This window comes from Protopterus annectens, chromosome 2.part0, assembly GCF_019279795.1.
Source record: "Protopterus annectens isolate FY-2018-M chromosome 2.part0, PAN1.0, whole genome shotgun sequence".
Classification (NCBI taxonomy): domain Eukaryota; kingdom Metazoa; phylum Chordata; order Ceratodontiformes; family Protopteridae; genus Protopterus; species Protopterus annectens.
The window spans coordinates 1,331,294,710-1,331,310,992 of record NC_056728.1 but is presented as its reverse complement, the minus strand read 5'-3'; the positions used below and the strand labels follow the sequence as shown (position 1 = coordinate 1,331,310,992).

At 38.5% G+C, this 16,283-nt stretch overlaps 1 protein-coding gene across 1 annotated transcript in view; it reads right to left on the bottom strand.

Moving 5' to 3' along the window:
• The window catches only part of GRXCR1 (glutaredoxin and cysteine rich domain containing 1), a 384,625-nt gene extending 368,887 nt beyond the window's left edge, over window positions 1-15,738 (bottom strand). The window contains exon 1 of the mRNA XM_044061520.1: window positions 15,240-15,738. Within this exon, the coding sequence (XP_043917455.1) occupies window positions 15,240-15,647 (408 nt within the window). The 5' untranslated portion in view covers window positions 15,648-15,738. The remainder of the gene's footprint in view (window positions 1-15,239) is intronic.
• Window positions 15,739-16,283: the final 545 nt, after the last annotated feature.

The following is a 16,283-nucleotide window of genomic DNA, read 5'->3' as shown; positions in this document are numbered from 1 at the left end:
CAGCTGGACCCAGTGGTCCCTGACACTGGGCCCTGCCTCCGACAGTAATTTCAGTGCAGGACAGGGATGCAGCTCCACAAGTAGCCAGCTCATTCAGACATAAAGCCACCTATAAATAAGGGCCCTCACTATTTCATCCAGCTGCCACTGGGTGACATACACGCTACCTCTGCTGCCATTGCAACCAGGTGCTATAGCAGGATCTTCCTTCGCAGGTTTGATGACAACTGCTGCTGCAGGTGTTGCTGGTAGTGTGGAGGTGACTCCATGGGTCACCGTAGGAGGTTCTCTAGCTGGCTGATTTGAGTATCCAACCACCTGTCAATAAGCCTTTCTCCTATTTCCTCCCAACTGTTGCCAACTAACATATGTACCCCTTCCAGTCTCATTGCTGCCAACAGGTGCCATAGCAATATCTTCCTCAGCAGGGCCAGTGCAGTTGGCTGTGAAGGTGACAAAGACAGCTGGGGACAGAAGTGGATGTGGTGTTTGTGAAGCAGCAGCTGGTGGTTTGTTAATTGGGCTGAATCCACCAAGAGTGCTGCACTGGATGCTGCTGCATGTAAATATAAAACAAATGGAGAGAAGCAAAATAAAAAAAATAAATAAATGTATATAATGGAAAGGATATCACAGAAAAGGGTGGGCAAGAGAAAAATACAAATACAAAAAATGCAGGCAAAGCATAATTTGAATCTGACTATTTTTTATTTATTTACACATTGTTGACCTCGTTAGACCCACTAGTCCAATGGCCTCTTTTCAGGGGAGACCCAAGGTGTTTTTTATATAGACTCGTGAAAATTTTGCCAAGGTTCTGTAGAATTTCCCATACTCTTTTCAGTAAGTGTCATGGGATCTTTTACATCCACCAGAGCTACCAACAACTGAGGCAGATGGGGCATAGATTTAGTGTATTATCCAAAGAACAACACAATCAGGAGTGCAACACCCCCCCCCCTTATGCTGCACTGAATTGTCAGTACTCAAAAAATTAATCCAAGTACTTATTGTGAGACTAGAACCTAAGCTCTTCTGCTTTAAAGGTGAGTGTACAAACTCTTGAGCTATTGAGATTTTACATACATAATAATGCAATGGTCATGAAACACCCACAACACTGCAACAATAATATGGCAATATACATCCCATAGAGGAGTTGAACCATCAGTTTCATTACATGAAATGAAATGCAATGCTTTTGCAGGTTGTGTTATATCAACAGTTCTAAGAAAAGGCTGTACTGAAATGTGTTAATGGTGTCACACACTCGCAGAATGAAAGAGGCAATATGCAACTCACGCCAAAGTATACATTACATTGTTGTGGGCACTGTAGTCAGAACAAATGAACCCCCCTGTGGAATCTGTTTGCATTAGCTGGAGAAAGGAACAATGGTTGTAAATAGAACTCAAAACAATCAGTATATCAAATGCTTAAGCTGAAGTCTGAAGCTGCTCAGATGCTGCATAATCCTACTGAATGCTACAGTTAAACATGCATTAATGTAATCAAGCCAGACACTTTACTGCAGTATATGTGTGAAACATGTATCAGTGTCATGCAGATTGCAGCTCTGACATACTTTGACAATGATATACCAATATACAAGACACAAAGGAACTAAACCCCCAGCCTTCAGCACTTCTATCCTGAAAGGCATGCATTTACATTCTGAACTACCTCAGCAGTCAAAGAGGAGAATGCAGTGAAACATGCTTTAATGATGTATGTCACAAACTTGCGGAATGAAAAGTCTGTCAAGGGGGAATTGAACTCATCTGCAAAGTAATAGCAAGATAATAACACCTTAACATTTAAGCTGCATGTATAAGTCCATGGAAGCATGTAAACCTGATGTATATCTAATCAAGCCTATAGTGTCCCCACTCAATACTAAATGTGCAACGTAAGTACCACTACTCTATATAGCAAGATCTAGCATTTACCTCATTTTTTGATAAACACTACTTATATGGGCAGCTGTGCTTTTCCAAATAACAAATAAGATCAAACATAGCCAGAAGGAGTAGGGCAATAGTATTTCCTTACATACCAGTTGCACTTGCAGTAAACTATTACCTTAGCACCTTCAGTTGTTGTTGTGTCTTTCGGCTTATCCCGGTTAGGGGTCGCCACAGAGGAACTCAGGTCCGCTAATGTTTGGTAGTGGATTTTTACGTGCCGAGTTACCAGCCCTGACGCACAACCTTCAATGAAGGCACACTCATTCACGCATGCCTCCACAGAGAAGACTCTCTAGCTGAGAATCAAATGGGACAATGTCTTGCTGTGAGGTGACAATGCTACTGCAGCACCACTACAGTACCATCACATAATAGGGTAGATCCTAAATGGCTGACAGTGTACAATATAACTTGTTTGCATGGTAGCAAACATGTATGGTATGTATGGTAAAATCAAACATGGCCAGGAGGAGAAGGGCAATAGTATTTCCTTACATACCAGTTGCACTTGCAGTAAACTACTACCTTAGCACCTTCAGTACCATCACATAATAGGATAGATCCTAAATGGCTGACAGTGTTCAATATAACTTATCTACAGTCCATACCTCTCCACCTGGAAATATCAAAAATCTGGACAAAGGCCCATGAAACGTATGTACAAATGGCCAAAAATCGGGGTAATGATTAACATAAAATTGTATACATATTCATGTAACCCCACCCACTCCAATGGAATTGTGGGATACTAACATGAAAATTGAAGTTACTAAATAATAATGAATAATGGCGGACACTGAATTGCAGACTTCATATCCCTCAGAAAATATATAATAATGAAAAACCTGTTATTCTAGCAACTAAGTTTACAGGAGCAATATTTAAAATCTGTCCATATTTTTGGGCCTTAGTCCCACCATTATTTTTAGTTTTCTGCAAATGTCTTGCCCCGAAAGACTGAGAGGTAAGGCAGTAAACCATTGTAATCTGATTACTTCCCCATCAAAGGAACGTCATTCTTCTTCAGTTCAAAGTAATATTTTAGTAAGTTTCATTATTACCACCAGCCAACAATAACATAAGTCACATTTACCGATGGTTTGTTAATATTTTCTCATTCAGAGTTCAACACACAAAGGTGAAGTATTGAGGCTATACTTGACATCCATTATATGTATTTTAACCTTGCTGGAAATGTTGTGTGACATGTGTTATTTATTTATTTATTTGCCTAGCCTCACAAAAAACAAATGAGATAATCATTAACGAAAAACTTCAATTAAGCACACAGTCATCTGTAGTTACTCATCAAAAATGCATAAACAATAGTATAATTATGCATATTATTTCTTGTGGAAGGAAGTCAGTTGTAACTTGCCTGCAGCACACAATATCTCGCATACTCCACAGTCCTATCCTGAGCCATAAACCCAGTCCTAACACTTTTTCACCTACCCCTAACAGAAACAAAACCCCATTCAGAATCCTAATCTCACTTAAGTCAAATAAACTGTATTTGATCAAATGACATTTCATTCAGTGTAACTCATGGATGAATATAATTCTTATTCAGTGCAACATGTAGTAAATACAATTCTTCCAGACTCCATCAAACCAGTCTTGACCGAACCACTCAGAAGCAAGTAAGCCAATCCCTAAAAAAATAAATTGCAGACCCAGGTGTATACTTAATCAATGGTATCATCATCCTAAAAAGTCATTTCTTCTTCCATGCTGCCAGGTATTTGGAACTGACATTTTCAGGAAAAAATGCCTGTGGCACATAATGTAATGTGCTTCCTAGTATTGCTGATCTGGCACAAATTACAGCATCTTGTTTCTTCACTATTAAAATATTTTAAGTGTCCACTGTATTATATGGCACAAAAATGCAGCTTGCGTTGCCAATGAAGCTGGCATGAATATTTGAATAAACAATGGCTTCTTAATGTGCACTTGGATCTTGGACATTTACTAAGAAGCTTGACGTTCTGTTTCAGAAGCTCCAAAATAAATAGGAGTCCTAAAATAAGTAAATAAACAATAAATAGATAAAACCATCTTCCTATCATTTTTTTATAGGTTCATAGGTTCATAGGTTGGTACTGGGCTATCTGCCCGAAGGCGTATATTAGCCCAGCCAAGTTGTGCGGTATTCACCGCCCCTTTAGTAGTTCCCTAGACCCTTGTACTAGCAGCTAGTACCCTTGGCCCCGATCTAGTAGTGCTATTGGTGTTATCCCTGGTGTGAACTTTCTGTTACCCATCCACTCATCAAGGTTCCTCTTGAAGAGTGATAGTGAGGGGTTCTGTCTTATGTAGATTGGGACCCTGTTCCATAGTAAGGGAAGTCTCTGTGAAGGGAATCTATCCCTCCAGCATGTTCTATTCATTGTTGTGTTGAGGTTTATATCCCTAGAGCATGTAGCTTGAGTAGATTTGGTTTTGCTAAGATGGAGCATGTTCAACAATTCTGGGTTGGACATGGCTCTGTACGTTAGACAGAGATAGCCTCTGAGAAAGCAGTATGCAACAGAGAACAGTCTTTGCTTTTTCAATCGTACTGCATAGGGCAACTGTTTGAGGCCAGTAATCCTCTTGGTTAGGTACCTCTGTGGTCTCTCCAGCTGCTGGAGATGTCTAGCCAGGTACATTCTGTTAGATATTATGAATATAAATATGCTGAAAGATAAATTATAGAATAAAAAGTTTGCTTGAATATATGTATAGAGTTTAGCAATGTAAAATGTGCATTCATACTATATGTATAACAGACAGGCTTCTCTTCACAGCATCAAAAACAAAAGCCTAACAAAGCAATATTGGAAAGCAAGGATTATATGATTTTCTCATGTTTGCAGAACAAATATCTATTAACAGACATCCTTTTTTATAAATTCAGCAATACGTGATGTTTTTTCCAGTAGGAACAGCTTATACAGATGTTTCCTTTCAGAATGGCATCCTCACATCAGCAAAAGTGCTTACATCACAAAAGGACAATAGAAAAGTCTAAAAACCGACATTATGTGACTTCCCATAGAAGGCCAGAAAAATATACTGAGGAAATAACAACCTCTTGTGTGCGTGACTAGCTCTGTATTTAGCTATTGTAGTAATTCAGTTATGTGAGAGAAGGACAGAGAGAAGGACAGAGAGAGGTATTTTGTAGAAGTCATCATTCATATCTGTAATGAAGGAAAACTTTGTAAATATATGCTACAAATCTGACAGACTACGTGTGGTTTGTTATAAAATAAGTTATCTGTAACTGTGCTTATAGCTGCAAAATATATTTCTTTATCAGTGTGCAATTTGAAAGGCTTGACAGATGGAGTCATGATGTGTCTCTGATTCAGCAGTAAACAGCACAGCAAGACTGTGTGTCTTAAGAAGACTTCAAATCCCACAGTAAGCAAGCAAGCAAGCAGAAGTAAGCAGAGAGCAGCACAATATAATTTTTCACATTCCAATTGGTGCATTGTACTCAATAATGGGTCTGATGAGGAAGAGTAGAGGGGCACCATTACATCCTTAGATCTTGATGCGAACCCTTTTGTGATCAGATGGGTCACATAGAAGGATTTTCTAACCACTTTGGCAACATGGTTATCAAAGGAAAGCTGACTATCTACTTGGGTCCCTAGATCCCTTATTTCTTCTTCAGATTTCAGGGGATTACCGAGTCATCCCCTTTGGCAAAAACAAAGTGCCCACAAATTACCACATAGGTGGTAATCCATTAAGTACAGAAGAAGTCATTAGGGACCTGGGGACCCAAGTTGATAGCAATCTCTCATTTGACAACCACGTGGCCAAAGTGGTTAGAAAAACATTTTATATAGCCCACCTAATCATGAAGGGATTCACATCTAGATCAGGGGAGGTCATCGTACCTCTTTACTCATCCCTCATCAGGCCCATAATTGAGTACAATGCCCCTTTTGGGATGTACCTTACCAGACACCTGCAGCAACTGGAAAGACCCCAAAAGTACCTCACCAAGAGGATCAAAGGGCTCAAACAGATGCCATATGCTGCCCGGTTAAAGAAACTCCAGCTCTACTCAGTGGCATACCGCCTGCTCAGAGGCGATCTGTGCCTGACGTATAAAGCCATGTCCAACCCGGAATTAATGGACATGCTGCACCTCAGAAAATCCAAATCCCATCGAGCTACGCGCTTGAGGGACTTGAACCTCAGCACTGAAATAAATAGGACATGCAGGAGGGACAGATTCATAACCCAGAGGCTCCCTTCACTCTGGAATAAAATCCCAGTCCAGGTTAAGCAGAGTCCCACATTGACTCTCTTCAAGAGGAATCTTGATGAGTGGTTGGGAGATCGTAGGTTTACCCCAGCTATCACTTCTGTGTCACTGTTAGACAGAGGCACAGTATACTAACCTCAAAAAAAGGCATAGAAAAATTAATTTAAAATGGGTGGCGAAAGCCAAACACACTCTGGTTAGGCTTATAAATGCCCTAGGGCAGATAGCCTAGTATGAACCTATGAACCTATGAACCTATGTTGTAGTTTGGGGGTACTCTGTTTTTTCCAAAGGGGATTACTATAGCAATAATCCATGCCTGGGTGTGGGTAATGCTGGATTTACCCACAGTTGGTGTGGTTTGGTCACGAGGGTGAAACCCGAGTGGCCAAACAAAGCCAACCGTGGGTAAATCCAGCATTACACACACCCAGAAGTGGGTTATTGCTATTATACAATGACATTATTTAAGAAAAAAAATAATTACTTTTCTTAAATAATGGCATTGTATAATGCCTCCTTCATGCCCTTCCGCAGCTGTCTGGTATTCTGCGGCAGTTCTGATGTACTGCGCATGCGTATGCCTACGCAGTACATCAGAACTGTGGGCAAAAGCAACAGAGAAAGCAAGATCTCCATTGCTTTTTACAAACTGTTTTCACTATGTTAAATTGGTTTAACATAGCGAGACAGCTTTAAAAAAAGCAACGGAGAATCTCCGTTGCTTTTTTTAAAGCTGTCTCAGTATGTTAAACCCATTTAACATAGCGAGACAGTTATGAAAAAAGAAATGGAGAAAGCAAGATCTCTGTTGCTTTTTACAAACTGTCTCACTATGTTAAAGGAGTTTAACATAGCGAGACAGCTTTAAAAAAAGCAACAGAGATTCTCCGTTGCTTTTTTTAAAGCTGTCTCGCTATGTTAAATTCGTTTAACATAGCAAAACAGTGTGAAAAAAGAGTTATAGTAATGGAAAAAGTCCGGGCGACCGGACCTTTTTCCGTTATTATAACTCTGATTTACAACGTGCAAGCTGACCAATCAGCGTGCACGTTTTTGAATATTAATGGGGGGCAGTTGTATAATATGCATTTTTTTGCATTTAGCTTGAGACCATGGCTTTGACACCATGCATCAGTCTCGTTTAGGCCCTTCTGGAGGATCTCCATGTCAGCCGGAGACTCTATTATAGCACTCAGTTTGCAGTTGTCTGCAAACTTAGTCAGCCACAGCCCTTCTGTGCTTGCCTGTACTTCCGAGAAGTATATGCCAAACAGGAGGGGCCCCAGGACAGAGCCCTGAGGCACACCACTCGTTACTGGTCTGGATTCGGGCATAGATTCCACTACTCTTACTTTATGGGATCTGTCTGAGAGCCAGTTTGCGATCCATCTTGTGACATAAGGGTTTTTGCCCAGGCTTGTGAGCTCATCAATAATACCTGAATGGGGAATGGTGTCAAATGCTTTAGCAAGGTCAAGGTAAGCCGTGTGTACCTGCTTTCCCTTATCTATAGCCTGAGTAACTGTCTCTTTTGCTTATATATTCTCAAATATATTCTGTAAAGAGAGAATATCCATTACAAGACACTTTATTAACACACAGAATGTGCAACACTGTTCACTAGACAAGGGAATGAATTGCTAAACATAATTAAACATAGTAGCACATTAGACAGGCTATGATCCTCCTTATTACCACAAAGAAACTGCAGAGCTTACATTTTTAAGGCTACAGGCACGCATTCCTATATAAACAAGGTAGCACCTAAACCCATGTTTATTGCTAAAAGACCAATGAGGCCGCATCAAGTATCACTCAACAGCCTCTGAATTTCAAATAAATGAGTGTATAAAATAACAATAATCGCATGCAAATAGAGAAACAGCAAAGGAGGAGAATGAATGAAAGAAATTGTACACAGACAATGGGATTTTCTGCTGGAATCCATTCACTTTACTTCCACTATCTGTAAGGTTCCGGGCACCCCATAGACTATATATTAATAAATAGCCACCACCTGACAGTGAAGTATCCACAAAATGCATGCAAAATATTTAAAACGCCTTGCACTCATCTGTTTAAAATCTGCTGGCTTGTGTTCAGTAGCAGTCTTGGACTCATGGTCTGGTCTTCCATCCCAAATACAAACAAAGCAGACATTAGCATGCACAGCCCTGCACATTGATGACATTGCAGGCACACCAATGATGTGCAATGATGTTGGCATTAACAAAAAAAACGTTAATAAAAAAAATCCTGATTTCAAGGGGCTACTTGGGAATTCGTGACACCCCATTATTTCAAACTTAAAATGGGGAATTCTGAGCAATTTGGTACGGTTGAGAGGTATGCTACAGTCTAAGATGCTGCTGGCATATCATATGTATCCCAAAAATAAAGTACTACAGGTCATATTTTTCTGTGCAAGATCACTGTAATTGTGGCAGCATTGCTAAGAATTAAGTGATATGCCCGTGTCAACTGTAATCTCTAGTTCAAAGCTGCTGCAGGCCTATTCCTTATATTGTGGCCGTTGGTAATGTCCCTCAAGGTGCCTTGTCCTATAATGCTGGTAGAAAAGGTGGAGGAAGACATTTGACTCCTCTGGACACCACTTTTGGTCTCTGAACTCTTTCTCTGAATCTGTTCTTGTCACTCTAATAGTTTTCTGAGAAAAATGGAAGAAATGTTGCAGTCACATCCATTTTTGCATGTGCCAACTGTTGCACAATGGGGATCAGATCACCTGTACAACCAACGGTGGAAAAATCCAGAATACGTAGTACATGATCGTGGTTGAACATAGCAGTTTGTGGTGTAAAATATGGCAGCCCAGCCTTTTGGACTATGGTGGTATTGAACAATGCCTTATAATGGCTCCATTATCATTGTGTGTAGACTGGAATTACAGATATCACCAAGAATCAAGCATGTGCACTACTGCCCACAAGAGCCCAGGTATGTTATCTGTGTGTATTTTAGCTAGTATGCACAATGTGCTAACTGAGCAATTCAGAAACTTGTGTATATTGAGCCCTCATTTGCACAATCATCATGCCCAGATAGTTGAATGAGAGTGAGGGAAAGCTTTGCCCCTCCCTCACTACGCTAGAGAAGAAGCTGGGGGTCAGCAGTATCACCACTCGGCTTGAGAATTTGCTGAGTTACAATACCTCTGAGTTTTAAACTTACTATGCGCCTGACTCCTTTTGAGATAATGAGTTCCTGAGTGAGACAGAAGGGTGGGGGTGAATGAATCAAGATAATATGGAAGTAGACAAGCAGCAGTATTGAAAATATTAGAGCAGACCTGAGCTAGTAGAAATGATTAGCTACTAGACTTACCTAAGTAAGTCAATATGCTTTCCAAACAATAATGCAATTCTACATGAAAATAAACAAAACAGACCACTGTAACCTGTCAGGTAAACATGATGAGCCACAATATGGCAACTAAAGGGCATTTGTTAAAACAGTCAGATACACAGCTGTGTTATTTGGCCCTTGCAACTAACTTCTATAGCAAATCTGCTTTCAGCATTGAAAATGTGGTTTAAATCAAAAGATATATTCTATAGAAAATCAATTATCAGTGATGAGAAAGAGCTTTGTTGCATTACATATACTACTATACCTAACTATGCCAAGGTATCTGGGGTATCTGAGGTGGGTTCTGTGCTATTTGACTAAAAGAAAAAAAGTGTCAAAATACAACATATCTAAAACACAAAATTTTGATAGCATAAATGTCCTTTTCTCCACTGTTGTGTGATCCTGGAGTTGGTATATATAATTAGCAGGGAGGGTTTGGGGGGTGCAGACCCTCACATGGGGTGTGTAGGGGGCTTTTCCCACTGCATTAAATAGGTTTCAGCATTTTGTGTTTTTGACATTTTTTTATTCAACATTTTTTTTTCAAACAGAATAAAACTGTGGGGTGCTATGAACGCGCTAATGATTCACCTAAACAATTCAAAACATGAAATCAATTACTTCTCACTTAACAAGTCTACCCTACAGAAACAGGGTGAAGGGAGGGGGAGAGACAGAGTGACAGAGATCTGACTACTGGGGGCAAAGTGATTACACTAAGTTAAGTTTAAACCACAAAAAGGCAGGAAAAGACCCAATTGCAGTGTGGCATTATTCTTGTAAAATAAGCCTGTCTAATCTGTCCTTTAAGTGCAGTCAACAGTTTACCCCCCTTCCATCCCTAGCTTTCCTCTCAGCTTTTCTCCACATATCCTGAGCTCTCTTAAAACTTCCTTTCATTTTTATGCCCACCATGCATTCTGGTATTCTATCCTATACTTCTGCAGATCCAGAAATTAGCCCTTCAATCTGATGCCTATGTCCATTACATCTGCCTTTGTTTGTGGTGTTCAGGATAACCTGTTCAAAACATTGCTCACATGGTCTTACAAATTTATATTATGACCTCTTGTCTTTTCTAGCCTCTAGTGAAAAGAAGTCTAACTCTTTTTGTCTCCTGCTATATCCTTCCCCCTTCATTCCACTCACATTTGTGGTGAAATTTCTTCGGACTCTTTCCAGCAGTCTGCTGTCCATTGTCTTGTGTGGCCTGTGGAACTGGACACAGGACTCAAGGAGTAGCCTTACCAGGGCCTCATGGAAAAGAAACATGTCTTTCCTTCCATAATCTGCCCCCCCGGTGATAAATCTCATCATTCTGTTGATGATGCTTCCACCCACTCACTCTGCTCTTGCTGGTCAGTCCCACCAGAACTGTTCTCTGCTCTGTCATCATCCACCAAGGCTGCTGTGTCACAGGTATTTGGATTAAAGCAGTACATTTTGTTGGACAGCACAACATGGAGTTACATAATTCATAGTATGAAAAGCAGTAAAGCAGATAGAAAACCTTAGTTTATTTTATAATATCTATACAAAAGCATTAAGCAGGAATCATGTTCTCTGCTTCTACAACCCTTGTGGTATTTCTTAGTTCAGATAATATTGCACATGGGAACAGCATTCATAACTTGAGCATATTTCTGTGACTCAGGCCCTCAATCAGATGTTCAAGATCACGAGTGTAGCTAGACATACTCAGTGTACTCAAATAAGTACATTTTTTTTCTGAGCATCTCTTGGAAATGTCAACACTCAAATAGCACAGAATGTTTAGAACTGTGTAAATTAATATTTGTAGTACAGAGGTATACAAAGAATTCTTGTACAAAAGGAGTACACCTCTCAAACTAGCTTTTTATGGATATAAATGATAACGGTTGAAAATAATGTCCATTTTCCTATATATCTGTGGGTAGCATTTTGAGGGTTTTGTATATTTTTAAAGGGATAGATGGCTACTGGGGGAACAACATCAGGTTTGTATAAAAAATGTAAATCTGTAGTTACACCCCTATTCAAGGAAACTACATTCAGGAGTCAGTCTTCATAAACATATCAGCATTTCAATCAGAGACTAGTAGTATGAATATGGATGCTGAATGATCTGCTTAATTTACTGAAAAGTACTTTAATATTCTTCGGCATTTTTAAAATAGTTGCATTTTCTTTTCATTTATCAAACAGTATTATGCTACCTGCGGTATGAAGAATGTTATGTAAAATGTGACTTTATTTGACAGTTGACAGAAACCATATATGGTCTAACTCCTGGCTGAGTCCTCATTAGTAACATGTCCTTTCACCGGAGACACTGGAGAAACCAGTGTACCAGCTGTGCAGGTCTCCCTTTTAAAACATTTTGATCTCATAGAGCGTAATGGAAACTTGATGGTGAAAAGTACAAGACTGGTAAGCAGCATGCAAAGCTATACTTTTTAATGTGACAACAAGCACTAGTAACAGGAAGCCTCTAAGAGGGCTTAATGAAATTAATCTGCAGCCTACATACAGGAGGACTAACAATACCCCTTTTTCAAATAGGAATATTACGCCTAGAAAATACTTTAAAGAAGGCACTTTACAAAATAGTTGAAATGGTGATGGCTGTTGTCACATATCTAGCATGCCTAACATGCCGGCTTTCATTTTTTCCTTTGTATATCTAGAGGAAATGGAGTAAGTTTTAAAACGCTATGTGTGGCACAAGGTGTTAGTCATCAGTATGTGAGCTTTACTTATTGTTTTCCCTTGCATTCAATTACCAATTAGTCCCAAGATCATTGTAATGAATAGACAGCAGGTAGCCTGACACTTTATGTCATAGACACTGCGGATCTTTGAAAGGCAGCCGAGTGAACTTGTAATATAATATCACTCCACTTACGCTGCCAATATTACTGATAGCATACGGCATGAAAACAGCAGCTTTAGGATGTAAGTCATCTAAGCATAATGAAAAGGTAACCTTTACCTTACAGCCAAAAAATGCGTGTATTGTTTCATCTTTTTCTATTATATCTTCATTTGTTTTCTTTTTCCAGTGCTCATATATTACTACTGCATTTTGGATCCTAAAATCTAAGGGCAGATACTTCAGGGAGAGCTAGTTTTTTTGCAACTGTCACTTGTGGCACTGTAGGCTATGAGCACAATTCTTTCACAGTGCCATGCCATGGTCTGTTGTGTCTGTAAGTAAGAGGAATGAACATTGAAAGACCACTTTTCTTTGACTTCCTAACAGAAAAAATCATTGGCTGAGACAATTTATTTTTCAATACAAAATGACAAATGGCTCTCCTTTCCCATGAACAGATTTAATGAATACATGAAGTACATGATGGCTGAATAGGAGATGCTCCTTAACCAGTTCACCATCTGACCAAATATAGATATGATGTTTGAGGGAGCAACTGAAACTCCTCTACTGAGCATAACTTGAGCCTCTGTGCAAAAGTGACCAATGAACGCAATGGACTTCAGAAAGGTTGCTCAAAGTTGTTGCAAAACATAGAATGTCAGAGGTAATTGAATGCAAAAATCTGCTTTACATATTCACTAATTATGTATTTGTTTTATTTTGTTTTTTTGATAGCTAATGCAAATCAACATAAAATAATCACTACTTCTGAGACAAGGATGAATATAAAGCTATTATAACCATTATTGATTAAAATGGGATGAGCACTCACGTGTAATTTTATATATGTTTTCTATTTGTGAACAAATGTGCTAAAAGAAGAAAAACAATATCCTGTTCCATTCATGTAACAGAATGCTGCCAGGAGTTTCTATTGATAAGGACAATTCCTGCCATTAAGAATAAACTTTAACAAATTATTAAATGATATTTATGATTCAAATTCAAAGTGTAAACCTAAGCATAGTCATGCCAACAGTAATGAAAAGGATATATGGTCATATGCACATTTCTATTTCTGATTATCTATGGACACTCCTCCTAACTTATGTAAAAAACGTACACAACAATTTTGAAATGTATATAGCTGTTTTAAAGTACTATATGATGAAAACAGAGAACCTATGACGGCATTCTTTGTAATGATGATACCATAGCAAAGACACAATTTTCATTTGTGTCTTGCTTCTGAAAATGTATTTTTACAGACTGATGCAGCAGTTTTAACTGCAATAGAAAATTCATTTGATTTTGTTTTTCCTATATTTGATTAGATTAGATTAGATTTGGAGAACTCCACAAACAACTTTTAATACAATGCTGAATGCATTCTTCCACCTCATGTTATCCATGTAGATGCTTTGTATCATGTTCTTTTTCTACAGTTCAACCAGTAACTAAATAAAGCTAGTGAAGAGCTTACTTTTCAAAGTCATCTAAACACCTTTCCAATAAGGTGGTCAATTAAATTGTGTCTTTCATCATTGACTGTATGAAAATTATTGCACTGATAATTATGAACAACAAAAACAATTCTTGCCTAAGACTAAAATACAAAAAGTCAATGGAAATTGAATTCAAAAGATGCAAGTAGAATGTTTATATATATATATATATATATATATATATATATATATATATATATATATGTATGGGATCCGGACTCATGCTCAACTAGCATATGTCCAAATCACAAAAAATCGAGCACACATACACGAAAGCGCTTAACATCGACAAGCGCTTCTATGTATGTGTGCCTGTTTTGTAGATCGGACTACAGTGCGGGTAAGGGAAAATTTCCTTTTCTCCACTATAGTGCAGTCTCGGAGTGAGAATAATAAAGTAGGGAGGGGTGTGGGGGTACAGGGGGGTAAAACCCCCCTGCAGAAAAGTAGATTTTTTTTTTGAACTACACATACACGGAAGCGCTTTTCGATGTTAAACGCTTTTGTGTATGTGTGTTCGATGTTTTGTGATTTGGACATATGCTAGTCGACCATGTGTCCTAGACCCATATATATATATATATATATATATATATATATATATATATATATATATATGTATATATATATATAATGTAAAATATGTAAGCTGTAAGTCATTTGATACTTGAAATACATGTAGTTTCTGCAATGCAGTTACTCCACAGAGGGATGTTATCATGCTCCATGCTTTATAATGGGATGTAAATAAATGCCTAGAGTAGAAGATGGCTTATGCGCAGTATGACATGGCTATGTACTGTGGTTCATTAATGCATCTTTCTTGGCAGTCTTAGTTAAATAGATGCAGGTACTGTTTTTCTCATCATAAGCATGCAAATGCAGCATAATATGCATCTTGTTTATCCTTTCTTATCAGTTATCTGCTGTAACGATACACTCACAAGCTCACCAGTAATACATTATATGGAAATCTTTTTTTTTTTTAAACAGATGTATCATGTAAAAAGGATTATAGACATGAGCCTAAATCATAAGGTAACTGCAAGTGCATCTAACAAAAAAGTATTTCACTAAGCAGACAGTGTCATTTATATAATAAAACAATTTCTGATATTTTATTTACTGTCTGTAGCACCTTTAACTATGCTTGTGACCAGCACAACGTGTACTGTGAGAACAGCTAGCAGTAGTACAATATAATAATAGGTGGATAACTACACACTTTCTTTGTGTCATTAAGAGTGGCCTAAATCTCATACCTGAGAAGTTTTCGCTATGCTGTTAAACAAAGCTTGGCCAGCACTGACTTTGTTCTTCACTCCTCGGACTGTACCATTTTTGCTCAAGATGTTAATTCTCTTCAGACTAAATCCTTTGTCTTTAGAAACTCCTGCAAAGATGAGCAAATCATCACGCTCATTTTCACTGTCATCATATTCAGACTCTAAATACCCATTCTGGTATCCACTACTTTCACTTTGCCCACTGTACTGATCCGTTTCTGTGCTGCTGGTACATTCTGAATCCAAAGAGTCACTTGGCTCTCCATCTGCGTAAACCTCCCTCAATATTCGTCCACTATGAGAAGATGCTACTCGAAACCTCACTTTTCTTTGCTGTCTCCCTTCTTCAGCCTTCATCCCACCCGTAAACATTTCCCCCTCCATAGAAGCATAAAGTTTACATTGTTCCGGTCTGTTATCAGCTTGTTTTCCAATTGTTCACACATAAAACAATAACAGAGTACTTTCTAGTGACAGCAATGAACACACGGAACTGACGTCTGAAGAATTCAGGATTCACACAAGTCTACAATGCAGCATCATTATGAATAATTAAAGGCTGTGTGCTATGGTTACCTATAAAGTGGGAGCCTGCAATGTGACACTACTAATTAATAATTAACTTCTAATTGTGTACTTTTCTAGCTAATGCAAGTGAGCCCATCTGTCCTAAATAAGTCAAAACATTAAGTCAGCTGTAACATGAGAATTTAGTTTTTATGCTGAATTAACACAAATTAAACACCTTTTATGTTGTTAATGGCAGTATACAGTCAATACAAGTACCTCTTCTCACTGAGTGTTTAGCAGTTCTGAGCAAACGGATTAACTTAGAGTTAATCAGTATGTAAAAGGAAATTAGAAAAATCAAACCCATGCCTAGAGAATATAGTTTACTTGCAATGTATGGCATAAACTAAGTATGCCTTGTTATTCTATGAAAGTTGAAAAAAAACTGCATACAGACAGCAAGTGGAGTCCTAATAACATGTCAAAATAAAACACACTTACAACTTTGGA